The sequence below is a fragment of the Etheostoma spectabile genome, chromosome 12, assembly GCF_008692095.1.
Source record: "Etheostoma spectabile isolate EspeVRDwgs_2016 chromosome 12, UIUC_Espe_1.0, whole genome shotgun sequence".
Classification (NCBI taxonomy): Eukaryota; Metazoa; Chordata; class Actinopteri; order Perciformes; family Percidae; genus Etheostoma; species Etheostoma spectabile.
The window spans coordinates 25256597-25278094 of record NC_045744.1 but is presented as its reverse complement, the minus strand read 5'-3'; the positions used below and the strand labels follow the sequence as shown (position 1 = coordinate 25278094).

The following is a 21498-nucleotide window of genomic DNA, read 5'->3' as shown; positions in this document are numbered from 1 at the left end:
GAAATTTGAAAAAATTGCCAGTTCGTAAATGTCTTCATGAAACAGTAACCTGGCTGAGTCCCCTGTGCTGGTGCAGAAACTGCATTAGAGTATCAGAGATCTCCCTGTACCTCAGTCCATACAGGTACGGAGCAATCGCCCTGGGCAGCAACGTGAAAACACCCATATTGACTGTGCTGATCCACACACGAACATCCTGACTTATGTCGTTCTTCTGAAACAGGAAGAGCTCCAAGGCGAAAACAAAACCGGGGGCAAAGTAGAGCAGGAGAAGAACGCCGTGAGCTAGCAGCGTGATCCGGGCCCTGGAGAAGCGGCTCTGCCAGATGCCCTGGGTCCTTGTTACCATGTAAAGCCGAATGTAGCAGAAAAAAATGAGTACAGCACAGATGAGTGCAGCTACAAAGAAGTAGATGTAGATCCCCATCATGTTATTAACCTGAATGAAGCCCAGGGAGAGGAGGATTATACACATAGCCACGTTTTCATGGGAATTTCCTCGATCCATCACCATTATGATCACGAGGGTGAAAGGGTAAATGGCTGCGAGCACCCACAACCCCACCAGTATGCGGTGGACGCGGCTAGGTGGAAGAATGTCGTGGTAATGGAGAGGCCAGCGAACTGCAGCGTAGGTGTCAACCACCATGAGGGTGATGGTGAGGATGGCACAGCAGTAGGCGGTGACAGTGAGGGCTATGACCAGCTCACAAATGACCCAGGGTACTTGAGCTCTCACGGCGTTACAGGTCATTGTGGCCAGGTTGAGGACCAGGAAGAGCATGTCTGCTGTCAGGGTGTTGGCCACTAGCAGGTAACGTGTCTCCTGACGCAAGGCACGGGTCAGGAAAATGCATGTTAGGAGAACAGGGTTGGCGAGCAAGGTTGCTAGAGTAAAGACTACGGTGGGGATGAAAAAAAGATCTAGGTGCCACCTCCGCACACTCTCCACCCAATCCTGTGTGAGGTTCGACAGGAGCAGTGATGGCATTCTGGTGACTGAGTTGTGTTTTACAGTGTGTTGACTACTTTCTCCAGCAGCTTCCTGTTAATGAAAAGATGTAAATGAAATAATATCAACAATAAGACTGGATCCCCTTTGAAATGCAAACGTGTAACTGCATACATAATGCAGTCTATTGTATGAGTAGAGACTATTTTATTTATATTTCTTCATAATTATAATCTAATGAACTCCTATGAGCAAACATGGGTCTTCACATGAAGTGTCAATGAGGCAGGCACTTTGAATTACAAACTATTGTATTATAATAACTGCTCTGGCTGACTCGGTTTTAAACAATAGGACATTGATGTAACTTTTCTAGTGTGGCTCCAAGTTATTTTTAGTCCAGGTAAACCAGTTCAGGCAAGATGAGAAGCCGAAATTCAAATATGAGCATACAGTAATGGACACTGTCCCTTGACTGTTATGGTGTAATAAAAAAAGCAAATGAAGAAGTTTGAAGTTGTAAATATATATTTGACATAGGACTCTCAAAGGATATTACAGTTGACTTCAGTTGCAGTTTGGATGAAACCGTGAATTTAAATATATATTTTCCGACACTTTTGGGTTGGGCATCAGTATAAAAAGGATAAAATTAAGATTTAAAAAAGTGAAAACCCCCCCTTAATACTTAAACACTTGAGACAGAAACATAAAATCACTTGGTTCTGTTGGAACTTTCGTGCAGACACACATATTGACTGACTATCGATTGACCAAAGGTATGTTTTCTTACCTGATGTCCAGAACAAAAAAACCTCTATGTTGCACATCCATTGGGCTTAACGCTTCTATTAATCAATGGCGGTTTTGTGCGACTCGTCTCACCTGCAGGCCTTATCTGATGAACTTGTTGTTGACTCACACAGATGATATGGGATGGAGAAAGCTAAAGCCACTTAGCAGTCTCATAGTTACGGGGTGGAGCTTTCATCCTCTCAGCTGCTCTTCATGCAGTAACTTTATCAGTGTTTTCTACCCAAGATGTTTTTAATCTGAATTAGCTTTTGTTATTTTTCCATCCAACAATCTAGATCAGGGGTCTTTAACGGTTTTTAAGCCAAGGACCCCTTTACTGAAAGAGACATGGAGCAGAGACTACCTACTACAAAAATTCTATGAATGAAGTTGCATATTAAATAGGGCGTACAATCACTTGTAGGGCGGCGTAAAGCCTTTATACGTACTTTTTTGCATAGAATACTGAGCTTTTAAAATAGCCCTATAATGGTTGGCATGATTTTATAAATTATGTTTTAATGTTAAACATACATGTAGCACAGTAACTCCTTTGGATGAACTGTATCTGTGGGTGGATACCTTAGAGACTGCCTTACCTATGGGCCAGTAAGCCTATCCTCAGTGAGGAGTAATTTCTGCTAATAATAATAATTGATTTCAAAATCAACAATAATTTGGAGGCCACCATGCATTGACTCCGAGGACCCCCTAGGGGTCCCTGACCCCCTGTTGAAGATCCCTGAACTAGATTAAAATCGTTAGAGTCACCCTTTCCTCTTAACGGTGCTCCAAGCGATGTGGGGTGATGTCACTTCTTGTTTAACGTTCAACGCTTGCTCGCCCGCCCCTCCCTCCTCCTCCTCCTCCTCCTCCTTCTATTCTGGAAACAATATATGCGGGAAAACGTTCACCATATTTACACCTGACAGTTGTGACTCATCTATATAGAATCCCCACCATCAGCCTAACCTCCCACCAACATTACATCTTATATCCTCATGCGGCCACTTGGAGAAACACAGAAATCAACTTCAAAAAGGTTCAGTCAGTCCAATCTGTTACCATCGCATAGGTACATTCAAAGAGAACAAGTTAGTTAACAACCATGACCAATGACGATGACATGGGTTTCCATGTTTGTTTTAGATAAGAATTTTCTATAGCACTTAATGACACCTGAGCCCAACAAACAGAAAACGGGGACATTTTATTGGTTCATTTATCACCAAAGGATGTCATTTCCTCTTAAGTTTATGTTCTCTTGGTCTCTCCCACAGTGCTGTTATTTCTTACTCCTCTTCCTGTATCCACTTTTCCCTCTAGTCTCCTCCTCCTCTTCATCCATATAATCATAATCATCATCATCATCATCATCATCATCATCATCGTCATTACTGTCAACTTCAATGCTGCCCTGCTGCTGCTGCTCTTCCCGCCATTCTCGTGCCATCAGTCTCTTAAACACATCATACTCCTCTGTGGACGCATTGGCAACATGCGCGAGGAAGGTGTCCTGGTCAACGCTGAGGATGCTGTCCAGTTTGGGGTTGAGAATCAACGTCTGTCCTTTTTTGTCTGGGGTTTGATACAGGCCCCTGCGCTCCAGAAAACAGTGCCGACAGCGCACCTCGTCCAGAGTGAAACGGAACAACCTGGACTTCACCATCTCTTGCTGTTTGACACCCATTCGGAAGTAGACGTACTATGAAGAGAGGAGGTGATACATGTGGTTACAAACACCAATTAGTTGGAATGACAAAAAACACTAAAAGATAACCTTAAATAATACCTAGTTATTTTACAGATACAATGTGGTCAAGAGAGTAACAAGCAACTCAACTGATATATGGCTACATCGCAGGGTTGGAAAGTAGCACCAGTCCAATTCTGGTAAAATATGTAAAGGGCTGCTAGAGCTGCTTTACTTACCAGCCAAAAAAACTATGGTAATTTATTGAGTGGCTGATGGATTTTTTTTACTCCACTGACAAAAAAGTTAAATTCCAAAACAGTGTATAGTACAGTGGCTAAATTATCAGTCCCCAGGTTAAAAGCAGTACAAAAAAAGTCAGCTCAGTCATACACCACTTAATAACAACACTGTGATCCATTCACAATCAGTTACCCAAAAGATGTAGAGTACGTACTTAAGGTTGGCTACCACAGGGAATACTTTAGCAGTAACCCAATCCCATGCTACTAAGCAGGTTTAGAGTATGTAGAGTGTTAGCATAATTCCTAAAATGCTTGGTTTGGAGCATGTGTGTGCTGTTGATAGGCGTATTGTCCCCCAATCGAAGGAAATGGACGAGCTGCTTACAGCTGGTAAAACATTAATCAAGTGGTGAAACAGCTACACAAAGACCTCGGGAAAACTATTAGGAAATCCTTGGGGGAAGAAATGCTGTCTAATTAGGAAGTTTAAAAAAGCCTGACATAGCAAGTAGGTTGATTTTGTGTATACTAAGTGGAAAAGTGCATACATACATCATGCATACTGTATATACGTAGTGTCCATAATGTGGCTATGTGAACAGCAAGGGTGTTGTGTTCTACTACGGTGGCCTTTGATGTGATGTTTGGTCAAGTTTTGAGGAAATCAATAAACCTGCAGTCTACCATGAGAACATCCCTCTCTCTGTCTCTAGAACTATTGAACTTCCATGCATTTCAATTAGACCTACAATTAAAAATGACATCTGATTCTGTTTTGATTCATCTGATCTATAAAATGTCTGAAACCAGTAAAAGAAATTAGGCCATTACAATTTTCCAGAGCCCAAGGTTATGCCTTCAAATTGCTGATTAACAGCCTAAAACCCAAAGATCTACAACTGAGCTTGAACCAGGGAATGAGCTGAAATACTGACCTGAAACTTGTACTCCAGCTGACCCATGTCTTCCTTAACTATGGCTGGACTATCTCTGAGGATGTCCTTGACCTGCTGGATGGTAAACAGGCACTTCTCCCTGAGGAACACCACCACGTGTTTTATTGCCTTCACAGACACAGTCAGGATCTGGGGGTAATGGGACACCACTCTCTGAAGACTGCCTATTGAGGGACATAATGAAACAATTCTGGTTTGATTGTCATACAAATCACCCCATTAGTATTGAGCATACTACATCCACCTAAGGCAGTGCTTCAAACATGCTATGAAAAACTGTGCTGCACAAAGATCAAGCTCTTACCTTCAACTAACCCTAGTTTCCGCAAGTTGCCTATGCGCTGCTGAAGCTGTGATTCCTTGACAGTGTAGAGTTCAGGACATTTCTCCAGAAGTTTCAGCACGCTAGAAGCATTGAAGCCCAAGGCGAACAGAGCTGTGAGAGTTGACAGAGCCTGTTTGGTAGCACTTCCTCCTCTGAGTTTGGACATGGCATCATTGATGTGCTCTGCCTGAGAGTCTGTGAATCCCATATCAACCAGAGAGCGTAGGGATAGCTCTGTGGCTGGCTTCCTGGATAGAGGACGGAGTTCATGGCTTTGTGGCGTTGAATGGAACGTACTCTGGCTGCTAGAGGAACACAACAACCTGCACTCAGTGCCTAGAGGCTGGAGGAGGCATCTCCCAAACTGAAGTGGACTAACTACAGAAGAGGTGACCTTTCTCACAGCAAGCTGAAGAACCTGTGGGAGAGCAATCATGGCTATGATACACAAACAGCAGTTACGTCATACCCCTGGTCTAATTCCTGTGGTTGAATTATGTTGAACAATCAGAACAGAACACTGTTATGGCTGTAGAGCAATTACAGAAGAGAGGTTAGCAGAACATATGCTAATAAACCAGCTGTGATAGCATTAGCATGCTAGCGAACATGGAGGTTATATTATAGCGGAAAGGTTTGGAGTGTCAGTGGTTTCTTCGAGTTTTTTGTATATGTGTAGTATGTGTAAGTATGTGGCTTATTCAATCAAACGTTCTACAACATAACTATATTATAAGTAAAATTGTCAGGTATAGTAGCATTCTGATTTACCTTGCGTGCAGCTACTTGGGTACCCATGCCTGTCCGTCGTACATATACTACCGTCATTCATTCGCAACAGCGGGTACAGTAAAATGGTTCCGCTATGTTCTTCTTGCTTGACGAGAAGTAACGCTGTGGGCGCACAGTCAAAAGTGAACATCAGACATTTTAATATGTCTTCAGACTGACACTAACCATTACTGATGGATTTGCCAAAGAGGAGACAAGACATTTTAGTGCCGTTTAATAAGAACAGTTCGTTTAATATCAATGGGTTTTTAAACATGTGATTCCCACGATTACGCTCCAAAAGGCCTATGATTTGTGAGCAAACGGACTATGAACAGATTAAAATGGTATGTCGATTTAAACTGGGGTATTTTAGTGCCCCCCGCCAACATTATCCAACTTTACTTTTAAACTCAATCTTGTATTTTAATGAGCTGAGAAACACATGCTTAAATATACAACAATCGTATTAATATTTGAATATACCTCCAATTATATAGTAGAATATTATGGTTTGAGTATTTTAACTCAAGTTGACATGGCGTATTAGCAATACTAGTTAATCTAATTGAAAAATCTGCAGTTTAAACAGTGCTTTGCTGCTTCCTCCCCCCTTCATACCTGCACTATCTAATGAGATGAAAAAAGCCACACACAAAAAATGTTAAAAGTAAAAACTGCAATATGAAACTTTCTTGCATTGTTATTTAATGATTTACTTTGTTTACTTGCTACATAAATAGTACATTCCAGTACACGATTTATAATGTTTGCATGACAAACTTTTGATCGTTCCGATTAACAGGCAACTCCTTAATCATATAAAAAGTAACAACACACTTATGTTCAAATATTTATTGCTATATAATAAAATAAATAGATAAAATATTTACAATTCTTAATTAAAACACTCAAGATTAAAATTATGAACAAAAAGACATTAAACAATTACCCCCAACTTCAACCTAAGTTTTCTGTCGTTTCTCTGAAATAAACAACTTGAGGTTGTGCTCACTTATGTGGTTTAGTGGTAAAGCTGGATCCCTGTGATCATGTACAACAATTTTTAATGCTTTCAATTTTACATAAATCCAAAAAAACAAATAAAATAGATAAAAGAAAAAAAAAAAAGGGGGGGGGGGTAGGCTACTTCATGATACCAAATGTTGGATGGGTGCTTGGCCTCCATTCCCTTTAAATTCAGTCTTTAATCTTCATGGAGGTACTTCTGAAGCTCTGTTTCCAGGGCAACCATTGACAACCTGTCATCGTCATCTTCCTCGTCATCAGGAAGAGTCTCATCATGTTCATCCGGGAACAAGCCTTGTCTGACAAACGCTTTAGGACTGGACTCGTGCTGTGGTGAGCCTGTGAAAAGATGAGAGGGTCCAGAGTACATAAGCTGTCTCTGCATATCATTTTATATTTTTTAAATACAGATTGTAGATATTCTCTATGGTAACATATATGCAAAGAAAAGGGTGGGATCCTTTTTTTACAAACTCTAAAATTAAGCCAAACAAAACCAGCACAGCCAGTTGCCATTTCATGCTCTTTCAAAGTTGACCTTACAGGTTTTTGATGTCCAATTCAAAAACACATACTGTAGACCAAAGCCACCAGCAGCTGTCAAAACAAAGCTTATACTCACTTTAGGTGAGTTAGCAGCTTGTTAAAACAAGGTGGAAAAGGTGGGGATACATTTAGCATTGTAATTTGGATTTTAATTGATTCATTTACAAATATTGCAAAAAATAAAGCAAGTGATATTTCATTACAGGTGGAGCCCTGACATATCTGAACTGGAAAACATGACTGGCCATTGTTATTCTAACTCTAGTGTTAAAGGGTACTCACGGTAGGTGTTAGTTGCAGGAACAACCTCTGTCCAGCTGTACTCTGCCAGGGAAATGGGCTGGCTGATCCAGGACTGCAGCAGTAGCTGGTCCAGAGTCAGTCTCTGAGCAGGATCAGGGTGCAGCAGCCCACACAACACATCATGCAGGTCTGCGAGTATAAATAGGGAAATTTAAGCTCAGAGTGGTATACAAAAATTGTTTTTGGTAACTGAAAGGCACATTTTTCTGTGTGAGAGTCAATAAATATGAAACGGCAGTATACCTGGAGAGAGGGGGAATGGGGGCTTTAATTTGGCATGCAGGATCTCTCCCACACCACAGAAAGGGTTCTCACTGAATAGCAGAGTGTAGAGCAATACACCAAGAGACCACATCTCCAGCTCCGGACCCTCATAGCTACAAACAAGGAGCCAAACAATCAAAATAAGCTTATACTGGGTATTATGGAGAACAAGGAACCATTTTAGTTGACAGTTAATTTAGTGTCCGAGTACCGCTTTTAAACTTTACAATCTGTATACCCTTGAAGCTACATATAGTTTAATTGCACATTGTGAAGGTTAATGGGTCATAATAGTCACACAGGACTGGAAAACTCTGCTCTGACCTAGATTCTATGTCAGCACAATAGGGACAGTTATCCCCTTTTAAACTAAACCACCTATAAAAACGGGGACCAATATGATAATTCATATTTGCTGCTCAATGAAAAGTAACAACCTTCACAGGTATTATGTACGTACGGATTTCCCTGAAGCACCTCCGGGGAGCAGTACTCCAGTGTGCCACAGAAGTTGTAAAAGAGCTTCTTGGGAGCCATCATGACAGCAGAGCCAAAGTCTATCAGTCGAATGTGGAAACCTTTGTCGATGATGATGTTCTCATCTTTTATGTCCCTGTGAAGGATGTTCTTATTCCTCAGATAGAAGACAGCAGCCACCAGCTGGGGAGAGAAAGAACCTCCAGTTGAACAAGGAACAAGTTAACGCTTCACATTTCTGAGCCCACTCTCCTGACTCTTTGGTCATGTGTATTTTCTTGCCCATGTACTTACCTGTCTAAAGATGTAGCTGGCCAGGGGTTCATCCAGTCTTGGTTGCATGTCTATGAAATCAAAAAGGTCCAAGCAATCCCCATGTTTCTCCATCACCATCTGGAAGTAATACCCATTCTCAAACACCTCCAGCACCTAGTGACGCACACAGAGACACACACTGAGCAAACTAATAGATTTTTTTTACAACTTTGTGTCTTAAAAGGCTCTGATGTGACAACCCAGTTACCTTGACTATGTTGTGGTGCTGTACTCGTGTCAGTATGGCAATCTCCTGGCTGACCCGTCCCAGCATGGGGTCATCTACCCAGCACTCACTCACTATCCTGGCCTTCCTAATAAACTTCACTATCACCTGCACAATTTCAAAAACACATCAAAAGAGGCTACGTCACCACAACACTCATATTACCCAGGCAAATCTCAATGCAAAAAACAGTGGGACGTGTTTCTGCAACAATGAAACATTTTTCTTACCTCTAATCCATCAGAGCGTCTCATTGCCTCCCAGACAAAACCAAAGGCTCCTTTACCCACAGGGTTGAGAGGCTGGTACTCTTCTTCAAACTGCCCGTCACAGGCTCGAGACTTCTCAAGATCCATGGTGGAGTGCAAAGCCTCACAAATCCTCTAAGGGAGGAAAGCAGTACAGAATAAGGAGTTGAAGGCAGAACACCACTTTTAATATTTTGATAAAGAAATAATATGTGCCATCCTAACTAAATATTGCCATTGACCTCTCCCAGACTAACTCCTGATTGGTCGTGCTGTGATCGATCTGTTTGCAACAGTGCCCCCTGCTGGCCACGCATACTCATCCACACACAGAACATGGAGCGACCATCAGGGAGGTTAGTCCTGCACACATCACACTGCACATCTGGAGAGAACATAAGGTACCAGTTGAAGTCTTTTGGCTTTATGTAACACAATGTGTACATTGTTTGAGGGAAACATAAACAGTTGGAGTAGTACCAACCTACTCTCGTGCCATCTCTGTGGTAAGCGCTTCCTTCGTATCGCCCCTCCAGTATCTGTGTAGTGTCTGAGGACAGGGTGTTTCCATTCACCTTCTGTTTCTTAGGCGTAGACGTGGCAGGAATGTCGGGTGTTGGCTGACTTCCACCGTTCATTGGCGTGCAGACCTCTTGGCTCTTTTCTTTATGAATTGAAGAAAGAGAAGGCCACTGATGCTGCTCCCTGTGATTGTCTTCTACTTGCTCTTCTTTTGAGTTGTTTCTGGCATTGACATCAGTCTCAACGGGCTCTGCTTCCTGGTCCGACTCTACTACGCATGGGGAGGGTGTACGCAGGAGCTCAGCTGTATCGCAGGATGTCAGGGAGTTTTGGTTGTCATTGTTGTACCCTCCGCCGCTAAGAAGCTCTATGCTATCACTCAGATCTAGCTCGGCCAGGGCGTGGGTCACCAGTTCCCCATTGCTGTTAAGGTCGAGGAAACAGCTGAGTGAATCCACTATGTGTGCTGACCGGGAGTCCATTGCCTGGCCCGGATCAGAACCACCATGGACGGCAAACTTTTCACAGAAGCCAGAGGACGACCTAGGAAATTGAGTTTAAAAAAACTGATGTCAACCAATGGCACAAGATTGTCAACTCTTCCCAGAATAAACAAATGGTATTTTTGTTTTGTTTTTATCAAAAGAGGGAGGGAAATACAATTTTTCTGAAAATGTTTGCAGTTTTCTTTACAATCTCAACCTGACATTTCATTGACAATTAGGGCTGCCCCACATTCACGTCATTGGAAATGATTGACCAATTTCAATGATTACTGGCCTGTAAATGATGCAAGTGAAAAGTTATTCAGTCCAAATAGATGCTATGGATGTACTTTGCTTCACCTGCTCTCTATTGAGATGACCTCAAAGCTGGAGTCTTGGAGCACAGGGGCACATGAGCGGTGGTCTTTGCCTACATCCGGTGCGGTGCCACCCACCCTGCCAATAGCATGTCCATTATGACTGGGAATGTCTAAAGAGAGAACAAAAAAAGAAAAAAAAGAACATGTTCTCAATACAGTCGTTCAAAGACTGCTGTTTTAAAATGCTGTAAATAACACACTGTAAATAGGAAATCACTCTACCCAATATGAAATATTTACATGTAGCATTCTGATATACAATATACTGCAGTTTAGTTCTTGGGTTGCAGGAAAAAACTACAAAGAAATTATAGTAAACAAAACCTACAAAGGTTTAGCCGAATCCTACCCAGGGATAATATTGATGGCGGGCCCATTATTTTCATGAACTTCACCTTCAAGCTGCTGTTCAGTGGAAACCAGGCAGTAGGTCTCTCCTTCTGGAGGTTCCACCCAGGCAAATGTCTTGAGGAATGCCTGAGTGGTATCAGCAATGTCTAGCTGGCTAGTGCAGAAAGCAACCTGGGCTGCCTCCTCCATCAGCTCTGTAGTGTCATCAGCCCTGAGGAAAGAATGGCTGCATTTAAATCCGTGTGTAGTAGTGCCAATGCCCATCCAATAAGAATGTAATTATCATAGTACAAGAAGGCAAAAAGTCTGTTACTAGATATTTTGTATATTTGTTTTCAGACATGTGCACCCACAACATGAATGTTTAAACATGTTGCTTATAATCAGTGCATTCATAGATTATTGATTCTTAAAAGCTATAGGTCCCTTTAAGATTTCTGTTCCTTGTGAAAGAGTGAGGATACATGCAATGGTCATAAATTAGCTATTGTGAACTTCACATTTAACGATCAATTAAGCATAACTGTAAACAAACTAATATGAATTCGTAGGAGTTAAAAAACAAAAAACAAAAAAAAAAAAACTTTAAGCTGACATTGTTTTCCCAAGGCACTCAGGTTGATTGTTGTGTCGGTTTAGTAGTAATAAAAGCGCAAGACGATTTAAACCTTGTAGTATAAATCAATCTTTTTATTTTTTAAGATTATTTTTTGGGATATAATTTTCTGTGCACGGTCAGTCAATACATTTATTATCCTTTGATACTATAAAGTCATTGAGATCTTGAGTAAAAAGACATTCAGGTTGCTTATGACACAGAGGAAATGGGGATTGCTACTTACATAACCACTCGTGTGGAGGTGACAGCAGGAAGAGAAAGTGTTGACAAATTGCTGCCCTGTTTCTCCAGCCTGGTGCCGGTGCCAGTGAACATCTTGCCTCTACCTGTGGATGTTCTTCCCAGGACAGCCTGATGCACTGTGGCCATATCACCAGCCACCAGTGAGGAAGGGTCTAAGGTTTTAGAGAAAGAAGGAAAAGAATACATCATACAAATAGTACTTTATGACAAGCCAAAAATAAATATTACTAACAGGAATAGAGTAGCAGCAGTGGCATGAAAGGACACAATTGTGAGGTGCATATTCTAATAAAAGCCTGGTTGGGCAGCTGTCACACATCACATTTTAGATCAGGCGGTTTGAAATTGTCCCACATCAACTCACAGTTTGAAAACCTCTGGTTTAGCCTAATCATTGCAAGTGGGTTGTGAAAAATCTGCCATTATGTACACAACACAAATACCTAAAAATGCTCACCATTTTTTCCTGATATTTTAGATGAGGCTGTACTTTTATTGCCCTCTGCTTGAGAATCAGGGAAGGGGCTGGCCTCTCTGTCGGAGTTAGTCATCCATCCATAGAAACCAGGCATCAGAAAAGTGACACTCTGTTGATGACAGAGCAGCAGAGACAGACGTGAGAGTTGGGACGGTTGTTAATCTAAACAGCCTTGTTCAGCTGGTGATGTTGGCTAACCTTTGTCAGCAGCTCGTCCTTGTCATAGCCAAACAGCGTGAGAGCCAGATGGTTGTGGATGCTGTAGATTGAGCCATCAGGGTGGAGCAGGAGGAGACCGCTCAGAGGAGCATACACCCAAACTGTCCCGGAGTACTCCAGTGCAGGGCAGGGGGAGAGGACAATGCTGTCCACTTTCACTTCTGTGAGAGTCGAAACACACATAGAAAAAAAGGGGACACACTTTTTACTACATTACAGTATATGAGGAATAATACTTTTTAAGGTGCAGAACAATTATTTTGAATACTGGATTGGTTAAACTAGCAAATGTCAACATTTTTTGAGGATGCTTGCTGATACACAATAAAGGGGATACCTGAAAACACTTCATGAAAAAGGAAATGAAGATTAAAAAGTTGTTAAACTTTCATTTCAAGTACCAAATATGATCAAAATGGTTCGGTAGAAGTATAATAATGCATGTAAAAATCTCCAAACTGAACGTTTCACTTGAAAAACAAACAAACACGGGTTTTAGCTTTTTGACAATAAGATTTTCAGATCCAATGTGTTTTTGCATTGTTTATTTAGCTTAAGAAGTACGATAATTTTCGCAACGCCTAAAAAGGTGCCATGGCGTGAAAATTTCACTTTATGAGGTTTTTACATTGCCCATGTTCCCCCAGTGGCTAGAAATTGTCATAGGTGTAAACCGAGCCCTGGGTATCCTGCTCTGCCTTTGAGAAAATGAAACTCAGATGGGGCGATCTAGAATCCTGCCCCTTATGAACGAGCAAAGTGGTAGTTGGTCAAGGCCACATGTCCTGCCTCCACCTTGCCCCCCCCCCCCCCTTCTCAAAAGCTATGGAATTAGAAATGGCACATATTAAGGAAAGCTCACTGTGGGACTGGCTCTGGTTCTGCACCAAGGCTGAATTTCAGGAAAGAGACTTTAGATAGAGTATAAGGGGACCACTAAGGCCGATATACAGTAAAAGCATTCAAAGAGCAGCATGTCGTGGGACCCTTAAGGAATATAACCTAATTCTTCAGTATATCTGAAAAATTAAAAATCGCCAAATTTGGAGATACATGTTTTTTTTTGGAAAGTGACAAGGCTGTATTTTATAGTAGGTCTGTTGCATTGTTACTTTGTTGATGCATCTTTTATGCTTTTGGCCTATGTTGGCGTGATTTGGGGCCATTTTTCGTGACATTAAATAACTGTTTTTAATTTTGATAACTGGCTTTAAATAAAATTACTTTCCCATCAGGTTTCCATTACCTTGCATAACATCTGTATGTTTTTTCTTATATAAAAGGCTGAAGAGTATATACTGCAGGATGTTTAGTGCTTAGGCAGCATAATACACCAGTTTCTCATGAATAATATTGAGTGTTTTTTAAATCCCTCTCTGACCTAGTATTAGGTCCCTTCAAAAAACAACTTAACACCTTACCTGAGGATGGCAGTCCAGGGTTTGAGCCTTCTGACTTGCACACAGGGGAGGGGAGAGGAGAGCATGGCTGACTGTCTTGTGCATCTGTTCTGCCGAAACTCTTTGTTGGACAGGTGCACCCAGTCCCATTGTTTTGGTGTTGGGGCTTCCCACATAGCACTGCCCCCTGAAGTTTGACAAGCAGCGGGACTGATGCACTCCCTCTGCTTTTACCCCACACTCTCTGAACCCTCAGCATCTAAGAGAAGGAAGTCAAAGATGACAGCTTTACAGAGTCTGTCATCTTACGTAACACAATATCATTTCTTATCCCTCCCCTGAAGCCCATTGTTAAACTGAAACCTGAAAATGAAGCTTAAAGTGCCCATATTATGAAAATAACAACATTTTTGGGGATTTGGAGTGTTATTTTGTGTCTCTGGTGCTTCCACACGCGTACAAACTTGAAAAAAAAACATCCATGCTGTTTAAATGAGATACAGGTTTCTGAATGTCCTCTGCCTTCAGTCTCCAGGTGAGCTGTTCAAAATATGCACAGCTGTAGCTAAAACAGAGACTTAAACACACAGGGCGAAAACAGGATCTGCAGCAATGTGCAGTACTACAAAAATATGATGTTTTTTGAAAATGAAAGCATGTAAACCTATTCTGGTACAACCTCAAAATACAATCATGAGCATTACTGAGCATAATATGGGCACTTTAAGAAAGGGAGCTTTCCTTAGCTGAGTGGGATGATTTGGGCTGTGAAGTGTACTTACTTTGGGCAACGTATTACTGTGCAGGGGGATTTGTAAGGAGGGGATCAGCTCCTTCACAGACATCCCTTTTAACTCATCTGGGTGGTGGTATCCATGGAGATGGGCAAACGCCAAGTCACAGGTTAGGACATTGCCCTAGAAATGAATTTAATGGGTATTAGTCTATAGTAATAGTAGTATATAAACAAGCATGCATTTGAAGATAAAATAGGAGTAAAACCAATGACTTTTTTAAAAGACGGAAAAGCAGGAATTCTCATGACTAATGCAACCAAAAACAATAAATCACACTACTTAGGCTAAATGATGACATACTTACATCTTGTGAAAAGGAAAAAAAGGCTGACACCCTTTCCACACTTTCCATCATGACAAGCCAATGCTCCTCATTTTGTGACCGTCTGTAGGTACACACTGACATTGGCACGTCTCCAGATAATGTCACAACATCTACCTACAGAAAAAGTACCACGTTAAACATACAAACACAGTCCTAAACTTAATATTCAAGTTTTTTAGTCAGCAATAATTGGCTCTGTACTACTGACTATACCACATCCTCATTTACCATTAAAGACAAAAGAGTCCTTACACTCACTTACTGCAAATCCTTTATTCAGTCTACTCCCTTCCTGAAAAGACTACTCAGTATTAAGGCTACAGCTCTCTTCCATAATAGCACCTATCCTAAAGCAATCTGCATCCTAAATGCATCACTGGTTGTATAAATAAGCACACACAATTTCTCTTGTTACTTTAAAGCAACACCAAAGCCCTTTACTTCTTTGCTCCCCCTACTGGTTGGAAGAAGAATTATAGCTGGTTGTAGCCGGTAGAAAGCAGCAAAGCGAATGCAGAAGTGCCGTTCACCCTGTTACCAGTTGATGAACCACTGAAATAATTTTAGAAACATTATTTTTAGGTATAAAATAATCTTTAGTTTTGCTTTAAGGGTATGCTTGCACTATTGTATTTATTGTATTGTTACTTTATTGTAGTTGTGGCAGTGTGTTTTTGTGTGTACAATGTAATTATATGTTTTGTTGTTGTTGAGCGCACCAAAACACATTCTAAATCAACTGTGGTTAAGAATATTGAAACAAATTATGTAATGTTAAAGTTTCATACCACTTTTCCAGACACAGCCGCAACAGTTCCATCCAGAAGTGGAACATCTTCTTCCAATGCCTCCTCAAGGACCTGACTGGTTTTCTTCAAGATACAGGACAGCTTTTTTCCAATAAGCTCAGTGGTGCTGCATTCAAACAATTTGCAGGCCTGTTCATTTGCTGACAAAATCTGTAAAATGAAGACAAAACTCATTAACACTAACAGCATATGCTCTAGTTGCATTACGGTTTGACCAGTTTTGCTCAGCCGACACTTCTGACATAAACTGCACACACAGTACCTCTCTGGTTTTATGGTCGACAGTAAGAAGGACTTTGTTTGGGTTGAGGGCAGCTGGGCATCCCGACAGGTCAAAATCTCCAGAGACTAGCTGACTGAACAAGCTTTCCTCTGTCTCTGACGTAGTGGACGGGTGAGGCAGGGAGACAGCAGAAATGTGAGAGTCAGGATGTAAACTAGAGATTTGGAGGTCTCTTGCTGCGACAGAAGTGAAAACATCCAAACCTTCACCTGTATGCAATGAATAGGGGACAGATAAAAAAAAAAGTTTTCTCATCCTTACAATTAGGGCTGCTACTAATAATTATTTTCATATTTGCACAAGGAGACTTAAAATAGCTTGTTTCATCTAAAAAAAAAACTCAAGTCCTAAACTCAAATATAGTCAACTTACTTTTATCAAGGAAACATAAATCTTGGTTATTTTTGGTAGACAAATTAAACTGTTGCGGACTCAGTGTTTGCAAACTGTGTGTGTGTGATTATTCATTTCAGCTCTAACGTTACTCACAATTAATACCAAACTCACCTCTCAAGTAACCAGGATAATAACGACGTTGCAGTGTCTTCTTGTACAACGGTCTCTGAGTGCATGGGTAGGATTTATTTAGGTCGAAGTCATCATCCAGGCGATCAGAGGTGAGGTCCGGCATTCCACAAATAGTGTCTCTTTTAAGTCTGCTGCTTTGGCTCACCCCAAATAGAGCCTCTGTCGACAGCGACATTGCTGTTGGTTATCCAGCTAGGATTGACAATGATTGACCCGTATAGCGAGAATTAATAATTGTCTTTACAGGTTAGCTGATTACAACAGGATCAACTAACAGAGAAAATGTTTTATTAACAACATTTTAGTTCGGCAACATTAACGTTATTAGCGTCTAAATTGGAGATTAAGTCCAAAACAACACTCACCTCAAGACGTAGAAAGAAACTGCGGCGTGTTTCCGACTAAGGCACAGCAACGGATAAAAGGCACTGCAGTTTCAGTTGACGCTAGTTGACAAGGTAACGTTACCTCCCTCGCGCTATCTGGCTAATTAGCTAGCAATCTGCTAACATTACTTCAGTTGTAACAAAGCGATGCCGTGCGGTGTTTGGTTCTGAAATTGCAGGGTTGCCGCTACAATTTCAACGACTTAATTCCGAGCTAACGTCACCGTTGCGTTTGCACAACTTTGACACCATTCCAGCAGGTTAGTTTAGAGAAAAAAGAAGACTTTATTTTATTTATACCATTTCACAATATCCAGCAGTGGTTCCTTGTTTTTGTAAACCGCGGGCTTCGAGCGGCAGCCGACAAGATTCAAGGAAGTCACGTAAAGCCAATCAAATATCACGCCTCTAAACAAGAACACCTCATTGGATGATTCACCGGAAACGCCCGCCTTTGTTTCCCTAGAAACCATGTCACAAAATAAAATAAATAGAAAGTAAAAACTTAGAAAAAAAGCCGGTGTAGACTATACTTTTCACAAGTCAAATAAATAATTCTCACATTATTTTATTATAAAAGAGGAAGACACAGACTAATCCCAACAGCAAACAACAGTAGCCTAACTATGGAAAAATATTAGCATAGATATAAAACTTTTTTTTTTTTTTTATATTTATGGTTTCAAGTCACAGGTGTTGTTTACTGCCAAACAATAAGTCTACTCTAGCTTTGTTATGTCAATTTGTAAGGGGCAAACATAAGAAGGCATAGAAAATTACTATAGACCTTTTAAAACATATCACATGATTATAAGTTCTTTATTTGTATGTCCAAATCTGATGAAGGGCATCAAAACCTATTTGAACAGACACAACCTAACAAAGATTATCCTATTATGTAAAACTGACATCTGAGAGAAGTTGGGTAAGAGTTCCAGGTGCAATGACTGCAGGCATCCATATTGTTGTATTTATTTTGTGAGCATTTAAAGTGTCTTCATTAGCTCTACATGGCTTTGTTTGTCAAATTCACAACCTTCCCCTCGGGAAGATCATCTCCCCAACTTAAACTTTAGACTTCAACTTGCCACAACACAGACTAAAATTCAACAAATCAGACATTATCTTTACTGACAGAAAGTCCAGCATAGTCCAAACTAAAATGGGAAGGGGTACAATAAGGAAGTACACTATGCTGTACTTTTGCATAAGTGAAAAAGAAGAAATAAAAAGCTTATTCTAACGTAGCTGCTTAATAAGGGAACATAATATGTATAACAGTTAGTACAGCTGTTTAACATATTATAGTTTAAGTTAGCTCTCATTGTATTAGCGACAACATTGTTGTTGTTAACACTTTTTTTAATCCAGTATTGAAATAATTAATCACGTGAACAGGCCAGCTCCAGCTGCAATGGTAAGTGTAAGCACATCATCCAGTCTGCTGAGAACAGGCCCAATTACATACTCTATGTCATCATCGATTTTTTTGTTCACATCACAAACATCTAGTAAGGTAGATTTCTGTAACAGCAGGTACATTTTGATACACGTCATCTTTTTTTCATGTATTTACTTTACTGCCATAAGCTTATGTGCTACTTCCTAGACCAGCGATCTTTAACAAGGGGCCCGGACCCTTAGGGGGTCCTCAGAGTTACTGCAGGGGGCCCCCAAGATATTGTTTATTCACTTAAAAAAAGTTCAAAAGTTAATGTATGAGAATATACATAAACATGAGTTCAACATAGTATAAGCAAAGATAAATCGGCCTATTTGAGATCTGTTTTTAAATGTACAAAATGTTGATGATGCTTATTGGCCTGTAGGTAAGGTAGCCATACGCAGAGACAATTAAGCTTAAGGATTCACTGTGCTACATGTATGTTTAACATTTAAACATGATATATAAATATATAAATGTCAAAAATTATTTGAATAGATTAGTGTTGTATGTACCACAAAAGGCCACCCTACACGTTACTGTAGGCCCAGTTTAACTCAATTTCATAAAATCTGTAGTCCCTATGTATGTCCCTGCTCCATCTCTCTTTCAGCTAAGGGGTTCTTGGCCTAAAAAACGTTCTAGACAATAAGTGCTTCTTCAGTTTTATCTTCGTGATACAATGACAAGCTTTTCGGTAACTGGCACACGCTAGTTGTCAATCCACTTGAGTTTAATTGTGCAGTTATCTAATCTATTATTTTGCTACTTAAAATTTGTTTTGCTCCAAGAGAGAGAATTTTGACCTAGAAATCATCTCACTGGATCTTCTAACTGTTGTTCCGTCCAGTGGCAGGCTGCTATATAGCTATAGCATGCATGTTTTGTCAAGTAGCTCACTTCAGAATGAGTACTGGTTGATCTTCATACAGACAAGAAGCCAAGCAGAGGACTTTACACAGTCACACATACACGCCATACGCGCACACAAGCAAAGTTGGGCACGCACTATGGTGCCATGGCTGTAAGAATTGAGCTCTGTTAAGCTTTTTCAAGCATAGTTCACTAAAACAGGGTGCATCCTAATGGTTGTAGTCCTTCTTGCTGTGAGGACGATTTCCCAATATATTATCCACTTCTGAAGCAATACCTGCAGTCATCTTTGGAATTACCTGCGTGCACAAAACAAAGAAAGACTGGTGTTTGTCGAGACCAAATAATGAAATAGTTATTATATTATTTAGGCTTCATACCTGAATGGCTCCCAGATTCTCTGTTAGCTGGCTTGGATTGGAGGATCCCAGCAGCACTGAGCTGACTCCCTCGTTCCTCAGGCACCAAGCTAATGATCAGGGATAGGAGGAGTTAGGATAGGCGGTATCAGACAGTGTGTAGAGAAATGCTAAATTTGGTCATGAGAAACATTTTCTTTGTTCGCTCTCACAGGGATGGAAGGTTTAGGGTCTTAGGATGTTCATATTGTTCCTTACCTATGGCTAGCTGTGGTAAAGTACAACCAAGCTTCTCCGCAATGTGAGCCAGTTCTTTTAGCTTGGCTTGTTGTTTTCGCCCATCCTCACTCATTACTTTTTCTCTCAACCACTGGTATGGCTAGAGGAGGAGTAACAGAACAAGCAGAAATAACTTGAACCAGATTATGTTTTATTAGGTATTGTGCTTGTTGGATAAAAGTAAAAAGGTTAAAACGTATGGATACATAGCCAGGTGGTCAAAATAAATTTAAGCTGTACCTTCATTGAGGCCCTGGAGGATTCTGGGATACCGTTCTCGTACTTCCCAGTGATGATTCCACAGGCCAAAGGTGACCAAGATACCACACCAACACCTGAGATAGAACAGTCGTCACTGAGCAACATAATACAGAATCTATCACAGCCCTAAATCTATTCACAAAAGTTGGACTTCAGGAGAAGCCTAGTATAGCCTTACCTATCTTATGGTAGAGCTCTGGCAGCTGAGTTTCCACTTTATCCCTCTGGAAGAAGTGATACTCTGCCTGCTCACACACTGGTGGAATTAGATTGAACTGTCTGGCCACAGAGTATGCTTCCTAATTGAATGTGAAAAGGCAATTAAAAGAAAGAGAAGAAATGTTAAGGAGATGAGAAAAGATCTGCAACACTGACCTTTATGTTTAAAGATGTTTTTATTTGAAGGCATCTGACTTTGTAGTGGTAATTTAGACTGCATATTACGTGGTAGTGGATATGTAGTGGTGATTTAGACAGCACATTTGTTTTAAATTATGTTTCATGGTAAAATGTTCCCACAAGATGATTTTAGGGGTAGACAACAAGTGTTAAAGGTCCTATGACATGCTACTTTTTGGATGCTTTTATACAGACCTTAGTGGTCCCCTAATACTATATCTGAAGTCTCTTTTATGTAGACCTTAGTGGTCCCCTAATACTATATCTGAAGTCTCTTTTATGTAGACCTTAGTGGTTCCCTAATACTGTATCTGAAGTCTCTTTTATATAGACCTTAGTGGTCCCCTAATACTATATCTGAAGTCTCTTTTATACAGACCTTAGTGGTCCCCTAATACTATATCTGAAGTCTCTTTTATACAGACCTTAGTGCTTCCCTAATACTGTATCTGAAGTCTCTTTTATATAGACCTTAGTGGTCCCCTAATACTGTATCTGAAGTCTCTTTTATAAAGACCTTAGTGGTCCCCTAATACTGTATCTGAAGTCTCTTTTATATAGACCTTAGTGGTCCCCTAATACTGTATCTGAAGTCTCTTTTATATAGACCTTAGTGGTCCCCTAATACTGTATCTGAAGTCTCTTTTATATAGACCTTAGTGGTCCCCTAATACTGTATCTGAAGTCTCTTTACCAAAATTCAGCCTTGGTGCAGAATTACCGCCACTAGAGCCAGTCCCACAATGAGCTTTTATTAGTCTGTGCCATTTCTTTGTCTGTAGCTTTAAATGCTATTGAGGAGGGGGGGTGGCCTTGACCAACTGCCATGCTTCACGTGTTTGTCAGGGGGTAAGCCTGTCTCCCACCCGCCGTTAACATTCCATTGAATGCCATTCATTTTGACGTCACTTTG

At 40.7% G+C, this 21498-nt stretch overlaps 4 protein-coding genes across 11 annotated transcripts in view; all 4 read right to left on the bottom strand.

The window, feature by feature from the left end:
- Positions 1 to 1425, bottom strand: LOC116699212 (probable G-protein coupled receptor 148). Its single transcript, XM_032531699.1, has one exon. The coding sequence runs from the start codon at positions 989 to 991 to the stop codon at positions 35 to 37; it is 957 nt and encodes a 318-aa protein (XP_032387590.1). The 5' UTR covers positions 992 to 1425; the 3' UTR covers positions 1 to 34.
- A 1513-nt stretch (positions 1426 to 2938) lies between these two features.
- mterf4 (mitochondrial transcription termination factor 4) lies at positions 2939 to 5847 on the bottom strand. The gene is made up of 4 exons (XM_032532229.1): positions 5738 to 5847; positions 4946 to 5384; positions 4621 to 4805; positions 2939 to 3452 (listed from the first exon to the last, which is right to left on the bottom strand). The coding sequence occupies exons 1-4, from the start codon at positions 5792 to 5794 to the stop codon at positions 3033 to 3035; spliced, it is 1101 nt and encodes a 366-aa protein (XP_032388120.1). The 5' UTR covers positions 5795 to 5847; the 3' UTR covers positions 2939 to 3032.
- A 575-nt stretch (positions 5848 to 6422) lies between these two features.
- Positions 6423 to 18300, bottom strand: pask (PAS domain containing serine/threonine kinase). 2 transcript variants are annotated; one of them, XM_032531562.1, is made up of 21 exons: positions 16950 to 18300; positions 16564 to 16776; positions 16036 to 16265; positions 15753 to 15923; positions 14944 to 15078; positions 14625 to 14759; positions 13864 to 14101; positions 12422 to 12603; positions 12203 to 12332; positions 11726 to 11897; positions 10928 to 11094; positions 10513 to 10642; positions 9630 to 10210; positions 9388 to 9530; positions 9128 to 9280; positions 8880 to 9005; positions 8651 to 8785; positions 8340 to 8539; positions 7859 to 7992; positions 7595 to 7744; positions 6423 to 7105 (listed from the first exon to the last, which is right to left on the bottom strand). In XM_032531562.1, the coding sequence occupies exons 2-21, from the start codon at positions 16757 to 16759 to the stop codon at positions 6945 to 6947; spliced, it is 3669 nt and encodes a 1222-aa protein (XP_032387453.1). In that variant the 5' UTR covers positions 16760 to 16776; positions 16950 to 18300; the 3' UTR covers positions 6423 to 6944. The 2 variants fall into 2 exon arrangements, with proteins under 2 accessions (XP_032387453.1, XP_032387454.1); XM_032531563.1 differs by having other exon boundaries at positions 16036 to 16151.
- A 373-nt stretch (positions 18301 to 18673) lies between these two features.
- kcnab1b (potassium voltage-gated channel subfamily A regulatory beta subunit 1b) overlaps positions 18674 to 21498 on the bottom strand; it is a 47156-nt gene continuing 44331 nt past the window's right edge. For all 7 annotated transcript variants that reach the window (XM_032531564.1, XM_032531570.1, XM_032531571.1 and 4 more), the window contains 5 exons: positions 20365 to 20485; positions 20166 to 20260; positions 19905 to 20025; positions 19668 to 19756; positions 18674 to 19586 (listed from right to left, as the gene is read on the bottom strand). In XM_032531564.1, coding sequence (XP_032387455.1) covers positions 19497 to 19586; positions 19668 to 19756; positions 19905 to 20025; positions 20166 to 20260; positions 20365 to 20485 — 516 coding nt within the window. In that variant the 3' untranslated portion in view covers positions 18674 to 19496. The remainder of the gene's footprint in view (positions 19587 to 19667; positions 19757 to 19904; positions 20026 to 20165; positions 20261 to 20364; positions 20486 to 21498) is intronic.